Source organism: Prunus avium, chromosome 5 (assembly GCF_965620075.1).
Source record: "Prunus avium chromosome 5, drPruAviu1.hap1.1, whole genome shotgun sequence".
NCBI classification, from domain to species: Eukaryota; Viridiplantae; Streptophyta; class Magnoliopsida; order Rosales; family Rosaceae; genus Prunus; species Prunus avium.
In genome coordinates, this window is record NC_142288.1 from 16,089,741 (window position 1) to 16,106,104 (window position 16,364).

The 16,364-nt window shown below is 37.0% G+C and overlaps 3 protein-coding genes across 3 annotated transcripts; 1 reads left to right on the forward strand and 2 right to left on the reverse strand.

Moving 5' to 3' along the window:
• Positions 1 to 6,040: 6,040 nt before the first annotated feature.
• Positions 6,041 to 7,076, forward strand: LOC110768576 (uncharacterized). Its single transcript, XM_021972350.2, has one exon. It carries the CDS (start codon positions 6,095 to 6,097, stop codon positions 6,806 to 6,808), a length of 714 nt encoding a protein of 237 aa, XP_021828042.2. The 5' UTR covers positions 6,041 to 6,094; the 3' UTR covers positions 6,809 to 7,076.
• LOC148294400 (uncharacterized) lies at positions 7,076 to 9,220 on the reverse strand. The gene is made up of 4 exons (XM_088253443.1): positions 8,891 to 9,220; positions 8,282 to 8,418; positions 8,017 to 8,114; positions 7,076 to 7,642 (listed from the first exon to the last, which is right to left on the reverse strand). Exons 1-4 carry the CDS (start codon positions 9,141 to 9,143, stop codon positions 7,393 to 7,395), a joined length of 738 nt encoding a protein of 245 aa, XP_088109569.1. The 5' UTR covers positions 9,144 to 9,220; the 3' UTR covers positions 7,076 to 7,392.
• A 2,191-nt stretch (positions 9,221 to 11,411) lies between these two features.
• Positions 11,412 to 15,254, reverse strand: LOC110768583 (uncharacterized). The gene is made up of 8 exons (XM_021972369.2): positions 14,826 to 15,254; positions 14,556 to 14,676; positions 14,302 to 14,412; positions 13,892 to 14,061; positions 13,444 to 13,779; positions 12,906 to 13,028; positions 12,082 to 12,616; positions 11,412 to 11,987 (listed from the first exon to the last, which is right to left on the reverse strand). The coding sequence occupies exons 1-8, from the start codon at positions 15,237 to 15,239 to the stop codon at positions 11,629 to 11,631; spliced, it is 2,169 nt and encodes a 722-aa protein (XP_021828061.1). The 5' UTR covers positions 15,240 to 15,254; the 3' UTR covers positions 11,412 to 11,628.
• Positions 15,255 to 16,364: the final 1,110 nt, after the last annotated feature.

Sequence of the window (16,364 nt, forward strand, 5' to 3'; positions counted from 1 at the left end):
ATTTTGATATTTGAAGTTTATGCAATATTAGAAGTAATGGGATATATGAGTATGGGATACTTGATTGATGGGTTGTGGAAGTAAGTCTTGGGACTCGGCTTTGATTATTGGGAAATTAGTGGATATTTGTTTTTAAGTGTACTTCGTTCTTCAAATATGGAATTTCTTGCATAAATGGGTTTTGATTGAAAATTAATTTAATTTGGGTCAATAAGGATATGGGATCTCTAAGGGTTAATATTTTACATTATTTATTATTATTATAATTATTAAAGTATATGACTAGGTGATATTGGGTTGTTTATGAAAGTTTATTGTTTTAATTGTAGAATATAATATTTTATGGAAATTATATGTAAACAAGTTTTGATTATTATTTGAATTATTTTGGGGTCTTGACAGGATTATAAGATTATGTTATGGGATTAACGGACTTTAATTTTATATTGAGGTTTGTGAATATTTTTGGGTCTTTACGAACTTTATGCTTGAGAAGGGATCTTGGCTACCCGTTTAAAAACTGATTTTTGGAAAGTTGAGAAAAGATTTGGAAAATAGATTTATGGAATAAGGGAAATTTTATGATAAATTTCGGAATATGGTTTTCAAACCCACCACAAGAGTACCCCCCCCCCCCCCTTCCCCCCCCCCTAGTTGCCTTTGGAACAGTTTAGTCATTTATGATAATGCCTCACAAGTCTCGAAGACGCTTGAACCGTGTGGTGCGAGGATATGCGTTCTCGGGTTGACTACATGTCCCCCGAGTTCAGCGAGGATGTGCGTTCTCGGGCACACTACACGTCCCCTGAGTTCTGCGAGGATGTGCGCTCTCAGGCTGACCATATGTCCCTCGAGTTCTGCAAGGTTGTAACATACATGGTACCTGGAATTGACAGAATATTATCGGAATTGACGGAATATGAATGGGGGTACGCCTAGGTGGAGAGTATTTGGGTTTTAAGAAGTTTAAACTAAAATTGATAATTTTATCTTGGTATTTTTGGGTAAAAGTTTTAATACCTATTTTCTGATTTTATGAGACAATGATTGAAGGTTTCCAAGTTTTAAGGATTTTATACAATTCATAACTATTCTCTTAAGTGATGAGTTTGTTATTATATATAGAAGATCGAAGCATGTTTATTCAAACTGTTGGCAGCGATATTAAGGTTTCAAATGACCAAAAGTTATTTTAGTAACTTTCTCATTTTCATACATATCTGTAACAAGCTATTATATATTTGTGTTGTATATGCACATATGTGATTGGGTGGAAGATTGTTCTTAAATCAAAAATCTTTTGTATGATTTCAAAGGATTAACTAGAGTTTAAACTTTTGGTTAGGGAAGTATGAAAAAACTACGTGTGGCTTGATCCCTCGTTAAGGGTACATAGGCAACCTAGGTTAACCTAGGTGCAACCGCAAAATAACTGTTGAATTATGCTTTGAATTGGTTTAGTTGAAATCCATTGTAATTGAGCAAATTTTGAATCTACCGTTAATTCTCGTTTATAACAAGGTGAATGTCAGTGTTTTGATTATGTTGTACGGGCCTGAGTTCCATTTGAGTCACTGTTGAATTGTGTATGGACGAAATTCTTCTATGCTGAACGATTGGGATTATAGAATTGTATTTTCTACAGGTGCAAATAATTTGGTAAATGTTCGTTTTTCAAGGAAGACTTGGCCAGTTTTTCGGTAGAAGTCAAACCCTAAATTAGTTTTTGAATTAGGGCAAAAAGGGTAGTTTAGTCATTCGTCTCGACACCTTCCAGGTGTTAGACTCACATGGGATTCGACACGGATTCCAAAGTGGAATTTGGGTTGGGTCCTGTCATATTTTGGTCCAAACTTGCATCCCATCCCCCAACCTGCCAACAGTCATGAGCAGTCCCCACCCAACCCCAGCTAGCCACCATACCGTGTAATTGAACACCAACACAACCTCCCAAGGTTGCCCTAACCCCAACAAATGCACAAGACATAAGCTAGCAAGCCGAGAGCTATGTTCCAATAGTTGCCCCAAGACTGACTCACGTCTCCAAGCAATACGTACGAGATCAAGTTGGGAGAGATAAGGCAAAATGAGGAGAGATTGGAAGTGGGACTTTGGGTGGGGGGCTGTGGAGACCGGTTGCCCCTATGATTTTAGCCCAATTATGTTTTGGACCAAAATACCCCTGAATAGATAACATAAGTTAAGAATAATTTGACAGAAATTATGATTGTCCTTAAATTGCTACAGAAATGAAATTACAAGGGCAAAATTGACAAAATTGAAACTACAAGGTCAAAAGTGATTGAAATGTCAAACTACAGGGGACCAAAAATGACTTTGACAAAAAAAAACTAAGATAAATGTAGGTACAAGAGGATTAATATAATTTTGAGTATATTATGAATCCCGATTTATGCTCCCGAAGGTTGTATATATTGACAATTAATTAATATGAATTCTTCTTCTTCATAATAATATTTATGAATGTTACCAATACTAATTGTTATCGTTATAAATTCCGCATCGGGTGCATTTGGATGACAATGATTGTTGTTTTTAAAATGGCTATGATTGTTTGGCTGAATTCTAGAAATGCAACCAAAGAGAGACTAGTTGAAGCGGTAAAACAATGAAATGAAAAAAAAGCTTAACAGCCAATATTTACCGTTGTTTTCTTGTGGTCATATCTAGTTTCTTGTGGATTGTGTATTGTGGACAATGATATAGTAAATAAAAATGTAAAATCCCATGACCCCTTTGTAGAAAGACTTGTACTTGAGGTCCTTAATTTAAATATCACGAAAAACAATTATTAAATAAAACTAAGAATGGAATGAGGATTTCAAAATGGACTGGACTGGATTTACTTTACAAAGAAACTCGATGATACGAGTAAATTTTAATGACAAAAAAAATGATACACCTAGTCAGGGGGATGTAATGATTCGTACCTCTCAAAATGCATGTAATATACAAGATAGAAACTAGTAAAAAATAAATACAAAAATAAATAAACATGCAATACAAATACAAAATAAAGCTATTTAAGTTTTACTCTTCGAGACTTCAAATAATTAAAATCACTAATTATTATTTCAAGTGGCTATTTGATTACATGATTTATATATATATAGTCCTCTTCTATTGAGGGATCCCTCAAATAAATTTATTTGAGGGACACCCTTTAGGGTCCCCTATAAATATTTTTCCTACGATCCAAACCATCTATTTTTTAAGTCTACATTCATAGATAATCCTTGCAAAAAATTAGACAAATCAGAAACCGTTTAGACATCCAATTGTATCCTACAAAATCAATGAACACGGTGCTTCAAGAAAGTACTAAAATTTCAATAACACAATTAAGTGGTCAAACAATATCGATCGGATTCAAGTGATTTTTTGTAGAGATGATCTTTGAATGATTATCTATAAAATAGACAGTTTGGATTTGTTGAAATACAATCCAAAGTGGGCCCTACAAAGAATGTCCCTCAAATAAGCTTATTTGTCAAGACTACATGATATTTAAAAGTCAAAACTATTTCCATATGGGAGCCCAATACATGCCTCCGTCCCTGAATAAAACAATGAAAAAAAAAAAAAAAAAAGAGTAAAATTGTGTGGGTTGAGAGAGGTGATCAGACTTTGAATTGAATGAGCCTAACCTGAGTGGTCTTCTGCCCATATAGGCAATTATCTCTCTACTGTCACCCACAATCAATAGTGTTTTTAGGGTTTGACAACAAAGCCTCTCCAATGATGCTTCTCTCACTTTGGTTATCCCAAGCCCTTCTCTCCTTCGAACCATTTGTGGAGTGGGACTCCCGGATGTAGATTGATGTTACTTTGTTGTTCGGCCTGCACATGCCTCCTTGGTTTTGCTTTGTTTTGTCCTTGTGACTTGTTTCTTGTTTCCCCTCTTAGGTGTTTTTTGTTTGGTTAAGAAAAGAAACAGAAAAACTAAATTTGACATTCGAAAAAATTAAAAAACGGTTGCCAGAAATATCAAGTGTTGATTTAATGTCACAGTAAAGTTAATGGATTATACCAAGATATCATAATGAGACCATTGAAGTTCATAAGTAATAGCCATGGACTTCCGCTGAAGGAGACACTTGGAAGAATTTCAATTGAAAAGTTTTATATAAAAAAAGTTAATTATATTCAATTAGCAAAACCTAAACATTATCACATTAAAGTTATGTAATATGTTTCAATTGGTACATGAAATAAGAAAAGTAATAACAACTTAATTAGCTGGCTCGACAATTCCTTAACTTTCATTCCCTTTCTCAGTAACCAAAAACAGAAATGAGAGGAGAAGAGAAAGTTAGGAGAGAAATTATTAATATTCTCAAATACCTAGTTTTAGAAGTCATTTGACATTCTTATTTTGGGGCTTAGTTAGGTTTGGGTTAAATTCAAATCCACCACCAAATCCTCCGATCTCTACCGTACGTAGGTGCCAAAGAAGAATGAGAAGAAGCCTGGAAAAAAAAAAAAAAAAAAAAAAAAAAAAAAGCAAAAAGAAACGTAACCTCTAATACGATGAGCAGAATAAAACCATATCAAAGTCCTGATTTTACACACAAAAAATAAGATAGTTGGCCCAAAAAAATATTAATAGACTTTTGTATTGCCATACCCAAACCCGAACCAGCCCATTGCCATCCCTATATTTGACAGCAACTAGGCCAGATATAATGTATGCTACAAGCTTGTTGTTCAGATTTATGCACAAGCCAACTAGTATTCACTATGGAGCTGCAAAAAGCATCCGAAGATACATTCAAGGTACAATTGACTTTGGTATAATGTACGAAAGGAATGTTGAGCTAAAATTGATTGGGTTCTGTGATAGTTTATTGAGGAAGAAGTGTGGATGACTTGAAGAGCATATCTGGTTGTACATTTACACTAGGAACTGGTGTATTTTCATGGACCTCTAACAAGCATAAATCAGATGCACTATCAACTGCAAAAGCTAAGTTTGATATCGGCTTCAATTGCAACTCTCAAGCAGTATGGATGAGAAGAATTATGGAGGATTTCGGTGAGAAACAAGAATTGGCAACTCTGATTCCTTGTGAAAACATATATGTTATTGCTATGAGCAAGAATCCTGTTTATCACAACAGAGCAAAACACATTGCCCTAAAATTTCACTACATCAAAGATGTTGTGGAAGAAAATCAAGTATATATGGTTTATTGCATTACTAGAAGATCCTCTATTGTCACCATGTCGAATCAAGGTTAGTGTTAGGGTTTGAAAGCTTAGTTAGGAGTTACAGTTCCTTGTTATCCTCTTCTCTAATCTCTGCATCAAATCCAACACTCCACATCTCCCAATATGTGTTGTCCACATTTTAGGCTTTAAATGTCGCCACACATGCGGAGGCGTGTGAGAATATGAAGGTGAAAATATCCTACATTATCATTTCCCACCTAGAAAAATAAAGATGGATGAAGATGAGTCTGGATGAGGATTTGTCTGGACTCATCGCTAACTATAATCCAATAGTCTGAGAAGTAAATAAATAATGATAAATATGTACCTGCATGTTTTTATCATTAACGAACCTTTTTGTGACCAATTATCATAAACAAAACTAAAAACTATACAAATGATAATGGATCTTACCAAACCAACTGCACTAATAGAGAAGCTGACGACAATGCAGGCATCATATGGAAAATAAGGAAATATTATATAGCAAATGATTGAAGAATATTATACTCAAAACACTAGTAATTACACAGGAAAATAAAATTAACATTTCACGTTCTTTTGTCTAATGTGAAAGAGATCGAGTTTGCAGCAGGCCGCTTTCCAGAAGTAAATTATTATCATATGTGGAAGACAGCATGAACACACTAGTATAAGAGTGATATTAGTAGACGGAGTGGGTGCTTTTGGAGAATGTGTCGGTGCCCACAATTATCCTTAGTTTGCATGTCCTTTCAATATCCACGTTCTCTCTTAGTGGACGATGTTTTGGGACCCCATCACAATTTTTTTCTATATATACCTACTTTCTGTTGCATTCTACACATAAGCTTGCGGGACTCAAGTAGCTAGAACTACTCCCATGGCTCCCCAAAAGATTGGTAGCGTTATTTTCTTTGTGATATTAAGTTTAGGCATTTGTTCTGCCACTAGAGCCCTCTTCACTAGTGAAGAATTATTAGGAGGCAGGATTAATGTTGCTATAGGGGGGTATGGTGGTGGTAGTGGAGAAGGCGGTGGTGCCGGATATGGAACTGCTGGTGGAGGACTTGGCGGCGGCGGCGGCGGAGGTAGCGGTGGTGGCGGTGGTGCTGCTGCTGGGGGTGCTGGGTATGGAAGTGGGGCGGGTGAAGGAGGAGGTGCAGGGTATGGTGCTGGTGGAGAACATGGGGGTGGATATGGTGCTGGTGGCGGTGGAGGTAGTGGCGGCGGAGGTGGTGGCGGTATAGGTTCTGGAGCAGGTGGTGGTGAAGGAGGGGGTTCTGGCAGTGGGTATGGTGCTGGGGGAGGAGCAGCAGGTGGTGGCCACGGAGGAGGAGGAGGTGGTGGGAGTGGTGGCGGCGGAGGTGGTGGAGAAGGTGCTGGGGGAGCACATGGAGGCGGATATGGCAGCGGTGGAGGAGCCGGTAGTGGAGCTGGTGGAGGTTACGGTGGTGCTGGTGCTGGTGGCGGGGGCGGTGGAGGCTCTGGTGGTGGAGGCGGATCAGGTGGTGGGGGTGCACATGGTGGTGGGGCCGGCTATGGAGGCGGTTCTGGGGGTGGTGAAGGTGGTGGTCACGGTGGCTATGCGCCTTGAAAACACCTTTCCCACTGTTTCAGTCTATGGGACACTTCTTTTTACCAAAAATATTATGAAAAATAAATTTGACTGCGGTATGAAGATGGGTTATATTATAAATACAACGAATGTAAAAAAAGCCAAAGGCATGCTATCCGAGTCTGTATCAATTGAAACAGATCGAATGCTATAATTGCATCAGTTCATAAATGGACATGCAATAATATTGATCTTCCATATTAATATGGATATGAAAATTGCTTAAAAGACCTCAGCATTGCTCAAATTTTATATGCTCATCACCCTTTTTTTTATATGTTGTTTGTTCCATTTAATAGAAACTGATACCAAGTCCAGAAGATCATGTATGAAATATTATAAGAAGCATGGCGAGCAAATTCTTATTACATCAGAAAATCTTGGGAGAATACGCATTTGCCAAACAAAAGGTGATTAATTTAATAGCTTGACTCAAGTGAAAACAAATAAAACCCATGGCCAAGTTACTCCCCCAAGGAGTTATTGCATCTCTATTTAAGCTCCTCAGCCTCTCCTGTTCTGCCAAGATCCTCTCTTTGTTTCTGCATTCCTTCCCTTGTTGATCATGGCACGTCCTTCCGAACTTGATCCTCGGGGTCTTGATGAAGATCTTGTGCTCTTTTCTTAAGAATTCCCTTCAAGGGGTCACAGATCATCGGAGTTGGTAGCAAAGAGGGCGGTGACTCTCCAACGGCGCTGTCACTATCTATCATGGGCCGTCCCTTTATCATATCAACTTCCCCATCTTCTTTCATCATCACCATGTTACATGGAAGCTTCCCGGCATAAAATTTTCTATCATTCTTTTGATGCCTGTAGAGAGATCTCATTAAAGTATTAGATATAAATTTGACAAATAGTATATACTTTTGATTAACTCTCTTATCAGTCGTTTTGATTTTCGTACTTTGATATTTATGCCTAGTAAGGACATAACGTAACTTCTATTAAGATTTTTTTTGTTACAATTGGTTCATTATTGACGTAAATTAGTCTAATTAACAAAGTAGTCTTTCCGGTAAAAGTGTGTTCAAAAGAAAGCCTAACTTCTGTTAACCCTAATCCATCACCTTTTACGAAAATCTTAACAGAAGTTAGGCTCCGTCCTTATTGGACACACTTCTCAAAATATAAAGAACAAAATAACTGAATAAAGTCGAAATCTTTCACTGTAATGCATGGTATACCTATCGAAGACCACCCATGTTGCATGAAGGGTTGTAATTTGCTCAAGAACCAGCAGCCGTGAGGGATAACCCATTATAACTTTCTTCTGTGGAAAAACCTGCAATTAACATTCCATACACATGCAGAACGTTAGACGAGCATAAATATATATATATATATATATATATATATATATATATATGTATGTATGTATGTATGCATGTATACATGGTTGTGTTATGAATTTTTTTATATATATATATAGAGCTCCATCGTTAAATATACCCCATATTTGTTGCAAAGGTCCACCACTTTCTGAAGCTTTAGATATTTGAGATCGCTTTTCCACTCATTTTTCTCTTTGACAAATGACAATTCTTCTAGTCCCACCGGCCAAACATCCAGCCACGTCTTGGAAGAGACTGCACATTTACATTCAGCACCCAGGTATTCCATTTTATATACGAAGCAAAACCTTGTTTGGATTAAAGTAAATAGCCAGCTATAGAAGCGTGACATGTAAATAAAATCAAGGAAAATTCTAAAGAACTTCTTTTTATGACTATATGTGTGTAATTCCATGAAATATTGAATAATCAATTGTAAATTAACACATCAACACCTACACTACGTGGTCTAATTAAAAATCCAATACTTAAGCTCTTGGGTTAGCCGAAGTACTAGAGAGGCTGAGTAGGGAAATGAGTTAGGATTAGGCTAGGTCAATGGTTCGATTTCCTTCCACAATATAGCGTTATGCGATTTTTGCGGTGTTGGCTTGTTTTATTACATACTCAACTAGAATTAAAAGCTCAAGATTGCCATGCATTTAGATCACTCATATGCATATACTAAAGATTAAGGGATTGAGGAGACTAGAATCACAGTACTCACGGGGAATGTTAAGCCACGGCATGACACCAAGAAGAGTGATAGTAGAGCCAGCGTTGATTACATTCTCAAGGGCCCATTCAAGCGGCTCCGTCGTGAACTCTTTCATCCCATCCATGACGATGAGCACATGTTTCGTAATGTTCATCGACTCTGGTGACCCACGATAGGTTGCCAGTGCTCTGTTGTTCCAGCTGAGAACCGATTGTCGCATTATTTTCTGCTTCTCCCCTCCTCTTTTGAAGAAAACAACCATATTATATGAAAGTGAACAATTTTTTTAAAACTTTACTAAGCCGGCATAGTTCTTGTGCCAATCTTCAACATAGAGAGAAGAAGAAAAAAATTGATCAAGAACCGAAATCGGAATTGTTACAAGGGCTCAACATTCCTTAAATAAGCTGCCAACTTTGTCATGAGGGCAAAACTAAACTCAGGGCTCGATGAAACCAAGGAGTACATAGTTATAGTACTTTGACACAAACAAAGATACGTTGGCAATCTACAGTCATGCCAAGGAGTATAGAATTTCACAAATTTTGGTTTTCCCTAGATTAATATAAGATGCTCATTCCTAAATCTTATCTCCAACCTCTAACCTAATTGACTAATTTATGAGCCGGGGACAATTATTACTAGGAAATTGTAGGCTCACCAACAATTATTCTAGTGATCATGTCAAAGTCTTTGTCCTGTTCCTTTTCATGTTTCGAGCATACGCATGCACCTTCTCCTTTGTGGATTTTATGTTGAAAACAGATGACAACTTTCATTGGTTGGCAAAGCACCAATAGTTTTCCTTTTTATCCAAATATTGCAACATAACTCCAAAAGAAGTAACGTCAAGCCCATTTATCTAGTTTTTTTTTTTTCTTTTTTCCCTTTGCATGCTCAACCTAAGCATTTTGTATTAGTAATAATGCTAAAGCATTATATTTTGTTTTAGAAATTGCACCTGAATTAATGAGTGCAGATGATAACTTTTTTGGTGTGTTAATAACAGCTCCTTAGTTTAAACGGTTAGCATTAAGGCTTTATGGGTGAAACAAGAAACCAATATAATGGATGCTAAGAAGCTAGAACTGGTGTATGATTGGCACGAACATGGGTATGTAACACAAGCAGATTCATATCGAGAGTTTTTTGCTTCTTTTATTAGAAAATTTGAGCGCATATCGAGAGTTGTTTTTGACCTTCTTTAAACAACAATAATAAGAGTGCTAGTATAATACTGCAATTGCAAAAACTACGTTGACATTCTCTAAGACCAAAACCTTTGTGTGTAAGCATTAAAGTGGTTTTGAGTCCGATAATGGTGAGTGTTGAGTGTTGAGTTCGCGTGCCGTTTGAGAATGAACGAGTTACCTTATGGAAAATACTTCCTTCTTTCCTTTATAAGTAGGAACTCCTACATTCTTGCTAATAGCAGTATGACATGTGTATAGAAATCTTTATTTTTGTGTTCTTGATGAATTATTTTTGCACATGTGTCAAACCGTGATTTGCAAGAAGGAGAACTCTAGGGAAGGAGGCAAGCAGTATCCTTATCTTATAACGATGTTAAAGTTTCAATGGCTATCCGAGTCACAATTGCCTTTAGGAAAGGTAAGTGGTTAGTTCCATATAACATGTTACTTATTCATATATGACTTTAGGTTTAAGCGTGTTCTGTCTCTTGGCGCTGGAGGATATAGTCTTTCTCGCTTGAGCAATTGGAATAATCTAGCCTCTTGTATGCATGCATGAAAAGAAATATCATATCTTGGAGCTAGGGGTTTTTTTTCTTATGTCATCCCTCTTATTCTTTGAGAGTTCTTGTGAGATTTCTATGCGTTTGAATCTATATCTCTTCCATACACTGGGGATCCGTCTGAATATATTCAATTCTCCAAACCTCCAATCATATTCACGTTGTGACTTGGAAACAAGTGGTTGGTGAACTTCTGCCTCAAGGCTATTGATAAACATGGCTTAGTTAGCTTCGTGCCGCGATTGAGAAGAGGGGATCAAGTCTGCAGGTGGATAAGTAGCAAGAGTGTGGACTAGGTCCCGCAATAGTTTGATTGATTAATTTCTTGTTTGTTTGAAACCCTATATGAAACTTGTGATTGGTTGGTAAATTGATGAAATTAGAGGTCAATATAATTGTTTATTTGATAGATGGCTTTTGGCCCCTTTTAAGGAAATCCTTTCACTGAATAAAACAAAAGAAATTTGGATTGCTGGCTTTCTGTTCATGTGACCCAAGAATTTCGCTATTTTGATTTTGCTAGTCCTTGGGTACAACGTAGCAACGGAAAATTCGAAATCAAAATAGGTCCAGTCCAGGGGCAAATCAATAGGAAATGCTATTTGTTTTGTAAGAATAAGAATAAACTTCTATGAAATGAAAGAGTTTCGCGGGAATTGTCTTAATCATCGGATATCATTGAGAAATAGTAAGTGTTATCGAACGATTTCCTGCAATTCTTCCCAGTATGGAACCGATAACAGAAAATATTGCAAGGTCACTCGTGCAAGCAAAACCATATATACTCCAAAAGAGGTTGTCGCAAATGAAACAGTAATTCATTCCACAAGAAACCAGACAAAACTTTGGCAAAAAAATTATGAAAAAGCCAGATAAAATATATGAACAAACTCTTCTATTTTTCTGTTCAAATGAAATATTTGAACAAACTCATCTTTTACATTTGCGGCTGAGCTAGAGAAAGCTTTAGCAAGCAGAAGCCTGGAACAGCTCACCGTAATGCAGCTGCCACAGGACGGATAGATTTATGACTACCACCAGGAGGGCTGACCTTTTTGCATGGTGATGATCCCACTCTCTTCCTTCTCTTGTTCGAAGAACCTTCACTTTGAGGCCCGACCATGGCAGCAAGAAGTTGGCTTCCCCTGTCCCTTGTCAAACTCTTTTTTGAAAGATATCTGAAAGCTTCAATTCTCTTTGAATCATCTACATCATTGTTGGAAGGTCTTTTACAGAGCGCATTGTCTGCTGACTTCAAATGATCACTTCGAATAATATTGTTCAATGATCTTTTGCAGGCCACATTGTCCGCTGACTTCGAACGATCGCGCGGAACAGAATATATCGGTTCTGAAAAATTCAATTCCACCTCATTAAGTTAGTTGCATTCATAAATTTCAAGGGAAATGTAATAAAATCTTTTGATAAGAGCATATTTGCTTACCTGGAGACTCAAAAGAAGGCAGATCGGGACTCGGAGATCTGGGTGGTGTCATAGGATGAAGATAAACTTTAGCAGACCTTTTATGGCACCTATTTCCACCAAGAGAGGATGTACTACATATATTCTCATTGTTGTGTGACTTTCCATCAAAGAAGTTACTTGCCCTGCCTGGAGTTGAAGCATCAATCACAGCAGCACTATTTTTAGTCTCCTTGGAACAACCATCAGCTGCATCTCTAGTGTCAATGACCTCAACCACTTCACATCTTGCTCGAGGCAACGAAAGAGTAATTCTCTCATGAGCATCTCCGGGTTCATTGGCAGCACAACAATCAACATTGTTTACACTAGGAGATAAAATACTGGCACTCTCGACATTCTCTAGGACCGACTTAGGTGATGTATTTGTCATAGCTGGATCCAAGCACGGCTTTAGTGATTCCACTATGCTAGAAAACCAAGGAGTACCCTGCCTTGCATAGAACAGAATGTAGGCCTCCTGAGACAGAACAAATTCTTCTTGAACCCTAGTGACCTACAAAAATAACAGTGGAACTTTTAGTGTTAATACTACTATATTTGAGGGTAAAACCTGATGGAAACAATCCAACTACCATAGATCATCATTACCGTTTACTGCATGTAAACATACAACAAGAACAAAAATCATGTCATAAAGATCGTTTATACAAAAACAAATGAAAGAAGCCATGAATGGCAAGACAATCACTTCCACACACCAGCTTCACAAGAATTACAAAGTCATGCAGGTAAAACAGTTACAATGAATTGTTTATTACGGACTGTATAAAGAAAATAATTACCTTTGAGTCATCCAACCTATGCCATGTATCTGGAGATGACCGAATGAAGCAAAAGTAATGTCCAGAAGTAGATGAGAACCCAACATGCTCCACAATTGCATAAAGTTCATATTTCAATTCCACCTATTGCCAAGAAACAGGAAATTAGAACTAGAGAGACCACACCAGTTTTCTTTTTCTTGGTTAAAATTGGGGGGAATCGAACCTTGGATCTACCCTAATCCTAACCCATTACCCCACCATTTACGGATAACCCCCAAGGACTTGAGAAACAACAGCCATTTAAACATAGCTAAAACACAAACATAACATTCAGCCAACCTTTATTTTTAGATCATTTAACCATTATCATGTGTTTAAAAAAACCTTGCATTTCTTATAAGTTATAACTGATACCAATTTGATTATGAAGAAACTAAAGGCAGCAATCACATTACTGTTGGTCCCACTGGTTGACTAATAGTCCAAATCCTAAGGAAAATCAACATATTCTGCATATAAAAAAAATTATTAATAATAATAATAAGCAGCAACTCACATTACTGTCACTGCCACTGGTGTAGGGCTTCAAGTCCAACTCCAAAGGAAATTCTACATGTTTTTCAATCTTCTCAACATGAGATCCATCAGTCTTAAATCTCTTCAGATGAAATGCAGCAACTGGAGGGGCCTGGTCCACCACAAGCTGCTTCTCCACTGACACTTCTTCCTTGCAGTTCTCACATGTAAACTTTGTCTCCAAGTCATTGATAGTTTCTATCTTAGTGAAGGACTCCAGGGCCCTTGGGAGAGTCTCTGCATCTTCAATCTCCAAACTCAGATCAATCAGAGGTTCGTAAGTGTCAGAACAGTGACCACAATTGCAACATCGAAGCTGAAAGTAATTCATACACACAAAAATCAATAAGAATTATAATAAAATATTGATTTTCCATCAAATTTAACCATAGCACAAAGAATCATGGCAATCAGATATGGAGTCATACTTTGCTTAGGAGACGACCACCAAAAACCCTTTCCACAAGGTTATTATCTTGGGCAGATGGACTCTCCTTTTCTAAAGAATCCAAACAAGATTTCTCAAGTTTGTCTAAGAAGCATTGCAAGAACTCATGGGCATCTTCTTGTTGGTATCTTTGGAAGAAAGATGAGAAATCTAGTAGCATGAGGGTTAAGAATCACTTTCGGATGTAAACTTCTCAGGGTAAAACTACAGAATTTTCAAAGCTTCAGGTAGAATTACATATTTCACAACAAAAATTAGTGTAACTGCTCAATCAAAATCAATCACTTTTAGGGACTTCATAAGTTACTCCTTTTTTTTCATTCAAAAGAAAGAAAGGAACAATCAAAATTTTATGCACAGAAATCTCAATAAGTATGATCAAAAGGATACGATTCAAATTCTCGACAAGTTTCCATGGTGAAATAACTCTTCCTGAAGAAGCTACTGAAAGATCAACATGGTCGTGAAGAGCACAAAGAACACAGAATCCTTCACTACCACCTGCATAATCCCAATTTCAGATTTTAAATTAGTAAATTGAATAAGAAATCAGCATAAACTAACTAGCTGCATAAAGCTTCCAACAATGAAGAAAAATATCAGATAAGAACATAAAGTAAATGCAATAGAAACCAAGGCCTTACGATCACAGGGCATGGAATGATTGCAAGAACGAAGACCCTCCACGAGTGGCACAGTGTGCGTGAAGCATTGCAGAATTGCATTCATAAAGCATGTGTTGCCTAGATTTGCAAGCCCTGCACCCTGCAACACCAAAACGACAACAAAACTTAACATCCCAAATTTACTTAGACTAAAATTAAACGCAAAATGAATAATAATTATAATCATTGTATTTTTAATAGTAAAAATAAATACAAAGTTTCAAATAGGTTCAAAGCAAAGGAGCATACCACCATAGAGGGCTTTGTTTCACATATTGAAAACTGGGAATCCGAGGCAATTACTGATTCCTTGGTAGAATTCAACGACCACCGAGAAGACCAAGAAGGCGCGGAAGACGACCACCGCGATGGTCCTGAAGACTCCGAATGTGGATCCGATTCATAATTTGATAAATCGTTACCAACAATTTTGAGAGGCGAAGGTGATGATGGTTCATCTTCTTGGCCTTCTTCAACAGACGGTGAAGACCCAGTTGGGTTTGGCAAAGAAGAATCCGAAGACATATCATCTAGGGCTTTGAGAGGTGAAGATGGCGAAGACCCATTTGTATTTTCTGCGATAGACACCAAAGCATGGTCATCTACGGCTTCCTTTTGCGAAAATGGCAAAGACCCATCTAGGGTTTCTGCAAGAGCAGGCATTAAAGCTGGAGAGGCTGAATTTCCCACTTAGGTCTTTGTGAGAAGTGAGTCTGGAGGCAAAAGGTTGGCTTCTGAGAGATGAATTTTCCACTGAAGCTCTTGGAGACTCAAGAAATGGGCTTTTCAGCGAACTGAAAATTATATCTGAAATTGGAATTTGGGGTTGGCTCCACGAATTAGGAGGGAAATGGGGATTTGGGTTTTGAGAATTTTGCTTTTTAAATATTTTTGGGGGTTTCCGGAAGTTGAAGCTGTCGGTTGGAAGGAGGGAAAGGCTAAAAAAAGTGTTTCGAAAATTTTTGGGGTTTGGAAAAGGAGGGAAAACTCCAAAGTCTCCTCCATTTTGGGACCAAAGTTGAGAAAAGAGAGGGAAAAGAGAGAGAGACGGGAAAGATGTCGTTTTTCTTTATTTTCAGAAGTTGCATGTTTTTTTTTTCTTTGGTTGAAAAAATAAGTTTTTTTTTTTTTATGCGAAAAAAGAAGTTGCATGTTAATTGGTAACAGAAGGGCTCATTTGTAGGATTTTCGTAAGTTTTGGTCTTACAAGTTCATGTATGAATTTGAAATGATACCTAAAGTTTGGGGGTTCTATGTAGTTGATCCTAGAAGATAATAAGAAATGAAGGGTAATATAGTAAATTAACACTTTTTAATATTAAAAATATTAAAAATTAAAAACAAAACAAAACAAAATGAGAACATGGGTCCTATTTTCATGGACAAAAGTAGATCATTTTATCTTTCTTAATTTTAAGTTAAAACAATAAGTATAAATAATAAACATGGAGTGTATTAAACATGGAGATTTTAAATCTTGGGTATATACATTGCCATATTTTTTAGAAGTGCATGGAAAAATGAAGTATTTTTTTAGCAATACATGAATTCACTAAATACCTTTTCGGAAAGATGGAAAAAATGCCTAGGCGTGTTTGGGAATGTTTCTGTAGAAAATGTTATAGTCATAACCACTTTTTTTTTTTTTTTTGCTAGGACATAAGCAATTTTACTATAAGCACTTTTATTAGAAGCATATCCTTTATTAAAAAAAATATCGAAGCTCTTCTATAACTTACTTGAGTTTACATTCCCGAAGATGAATGTGAACCCCATTGTGGATTGACA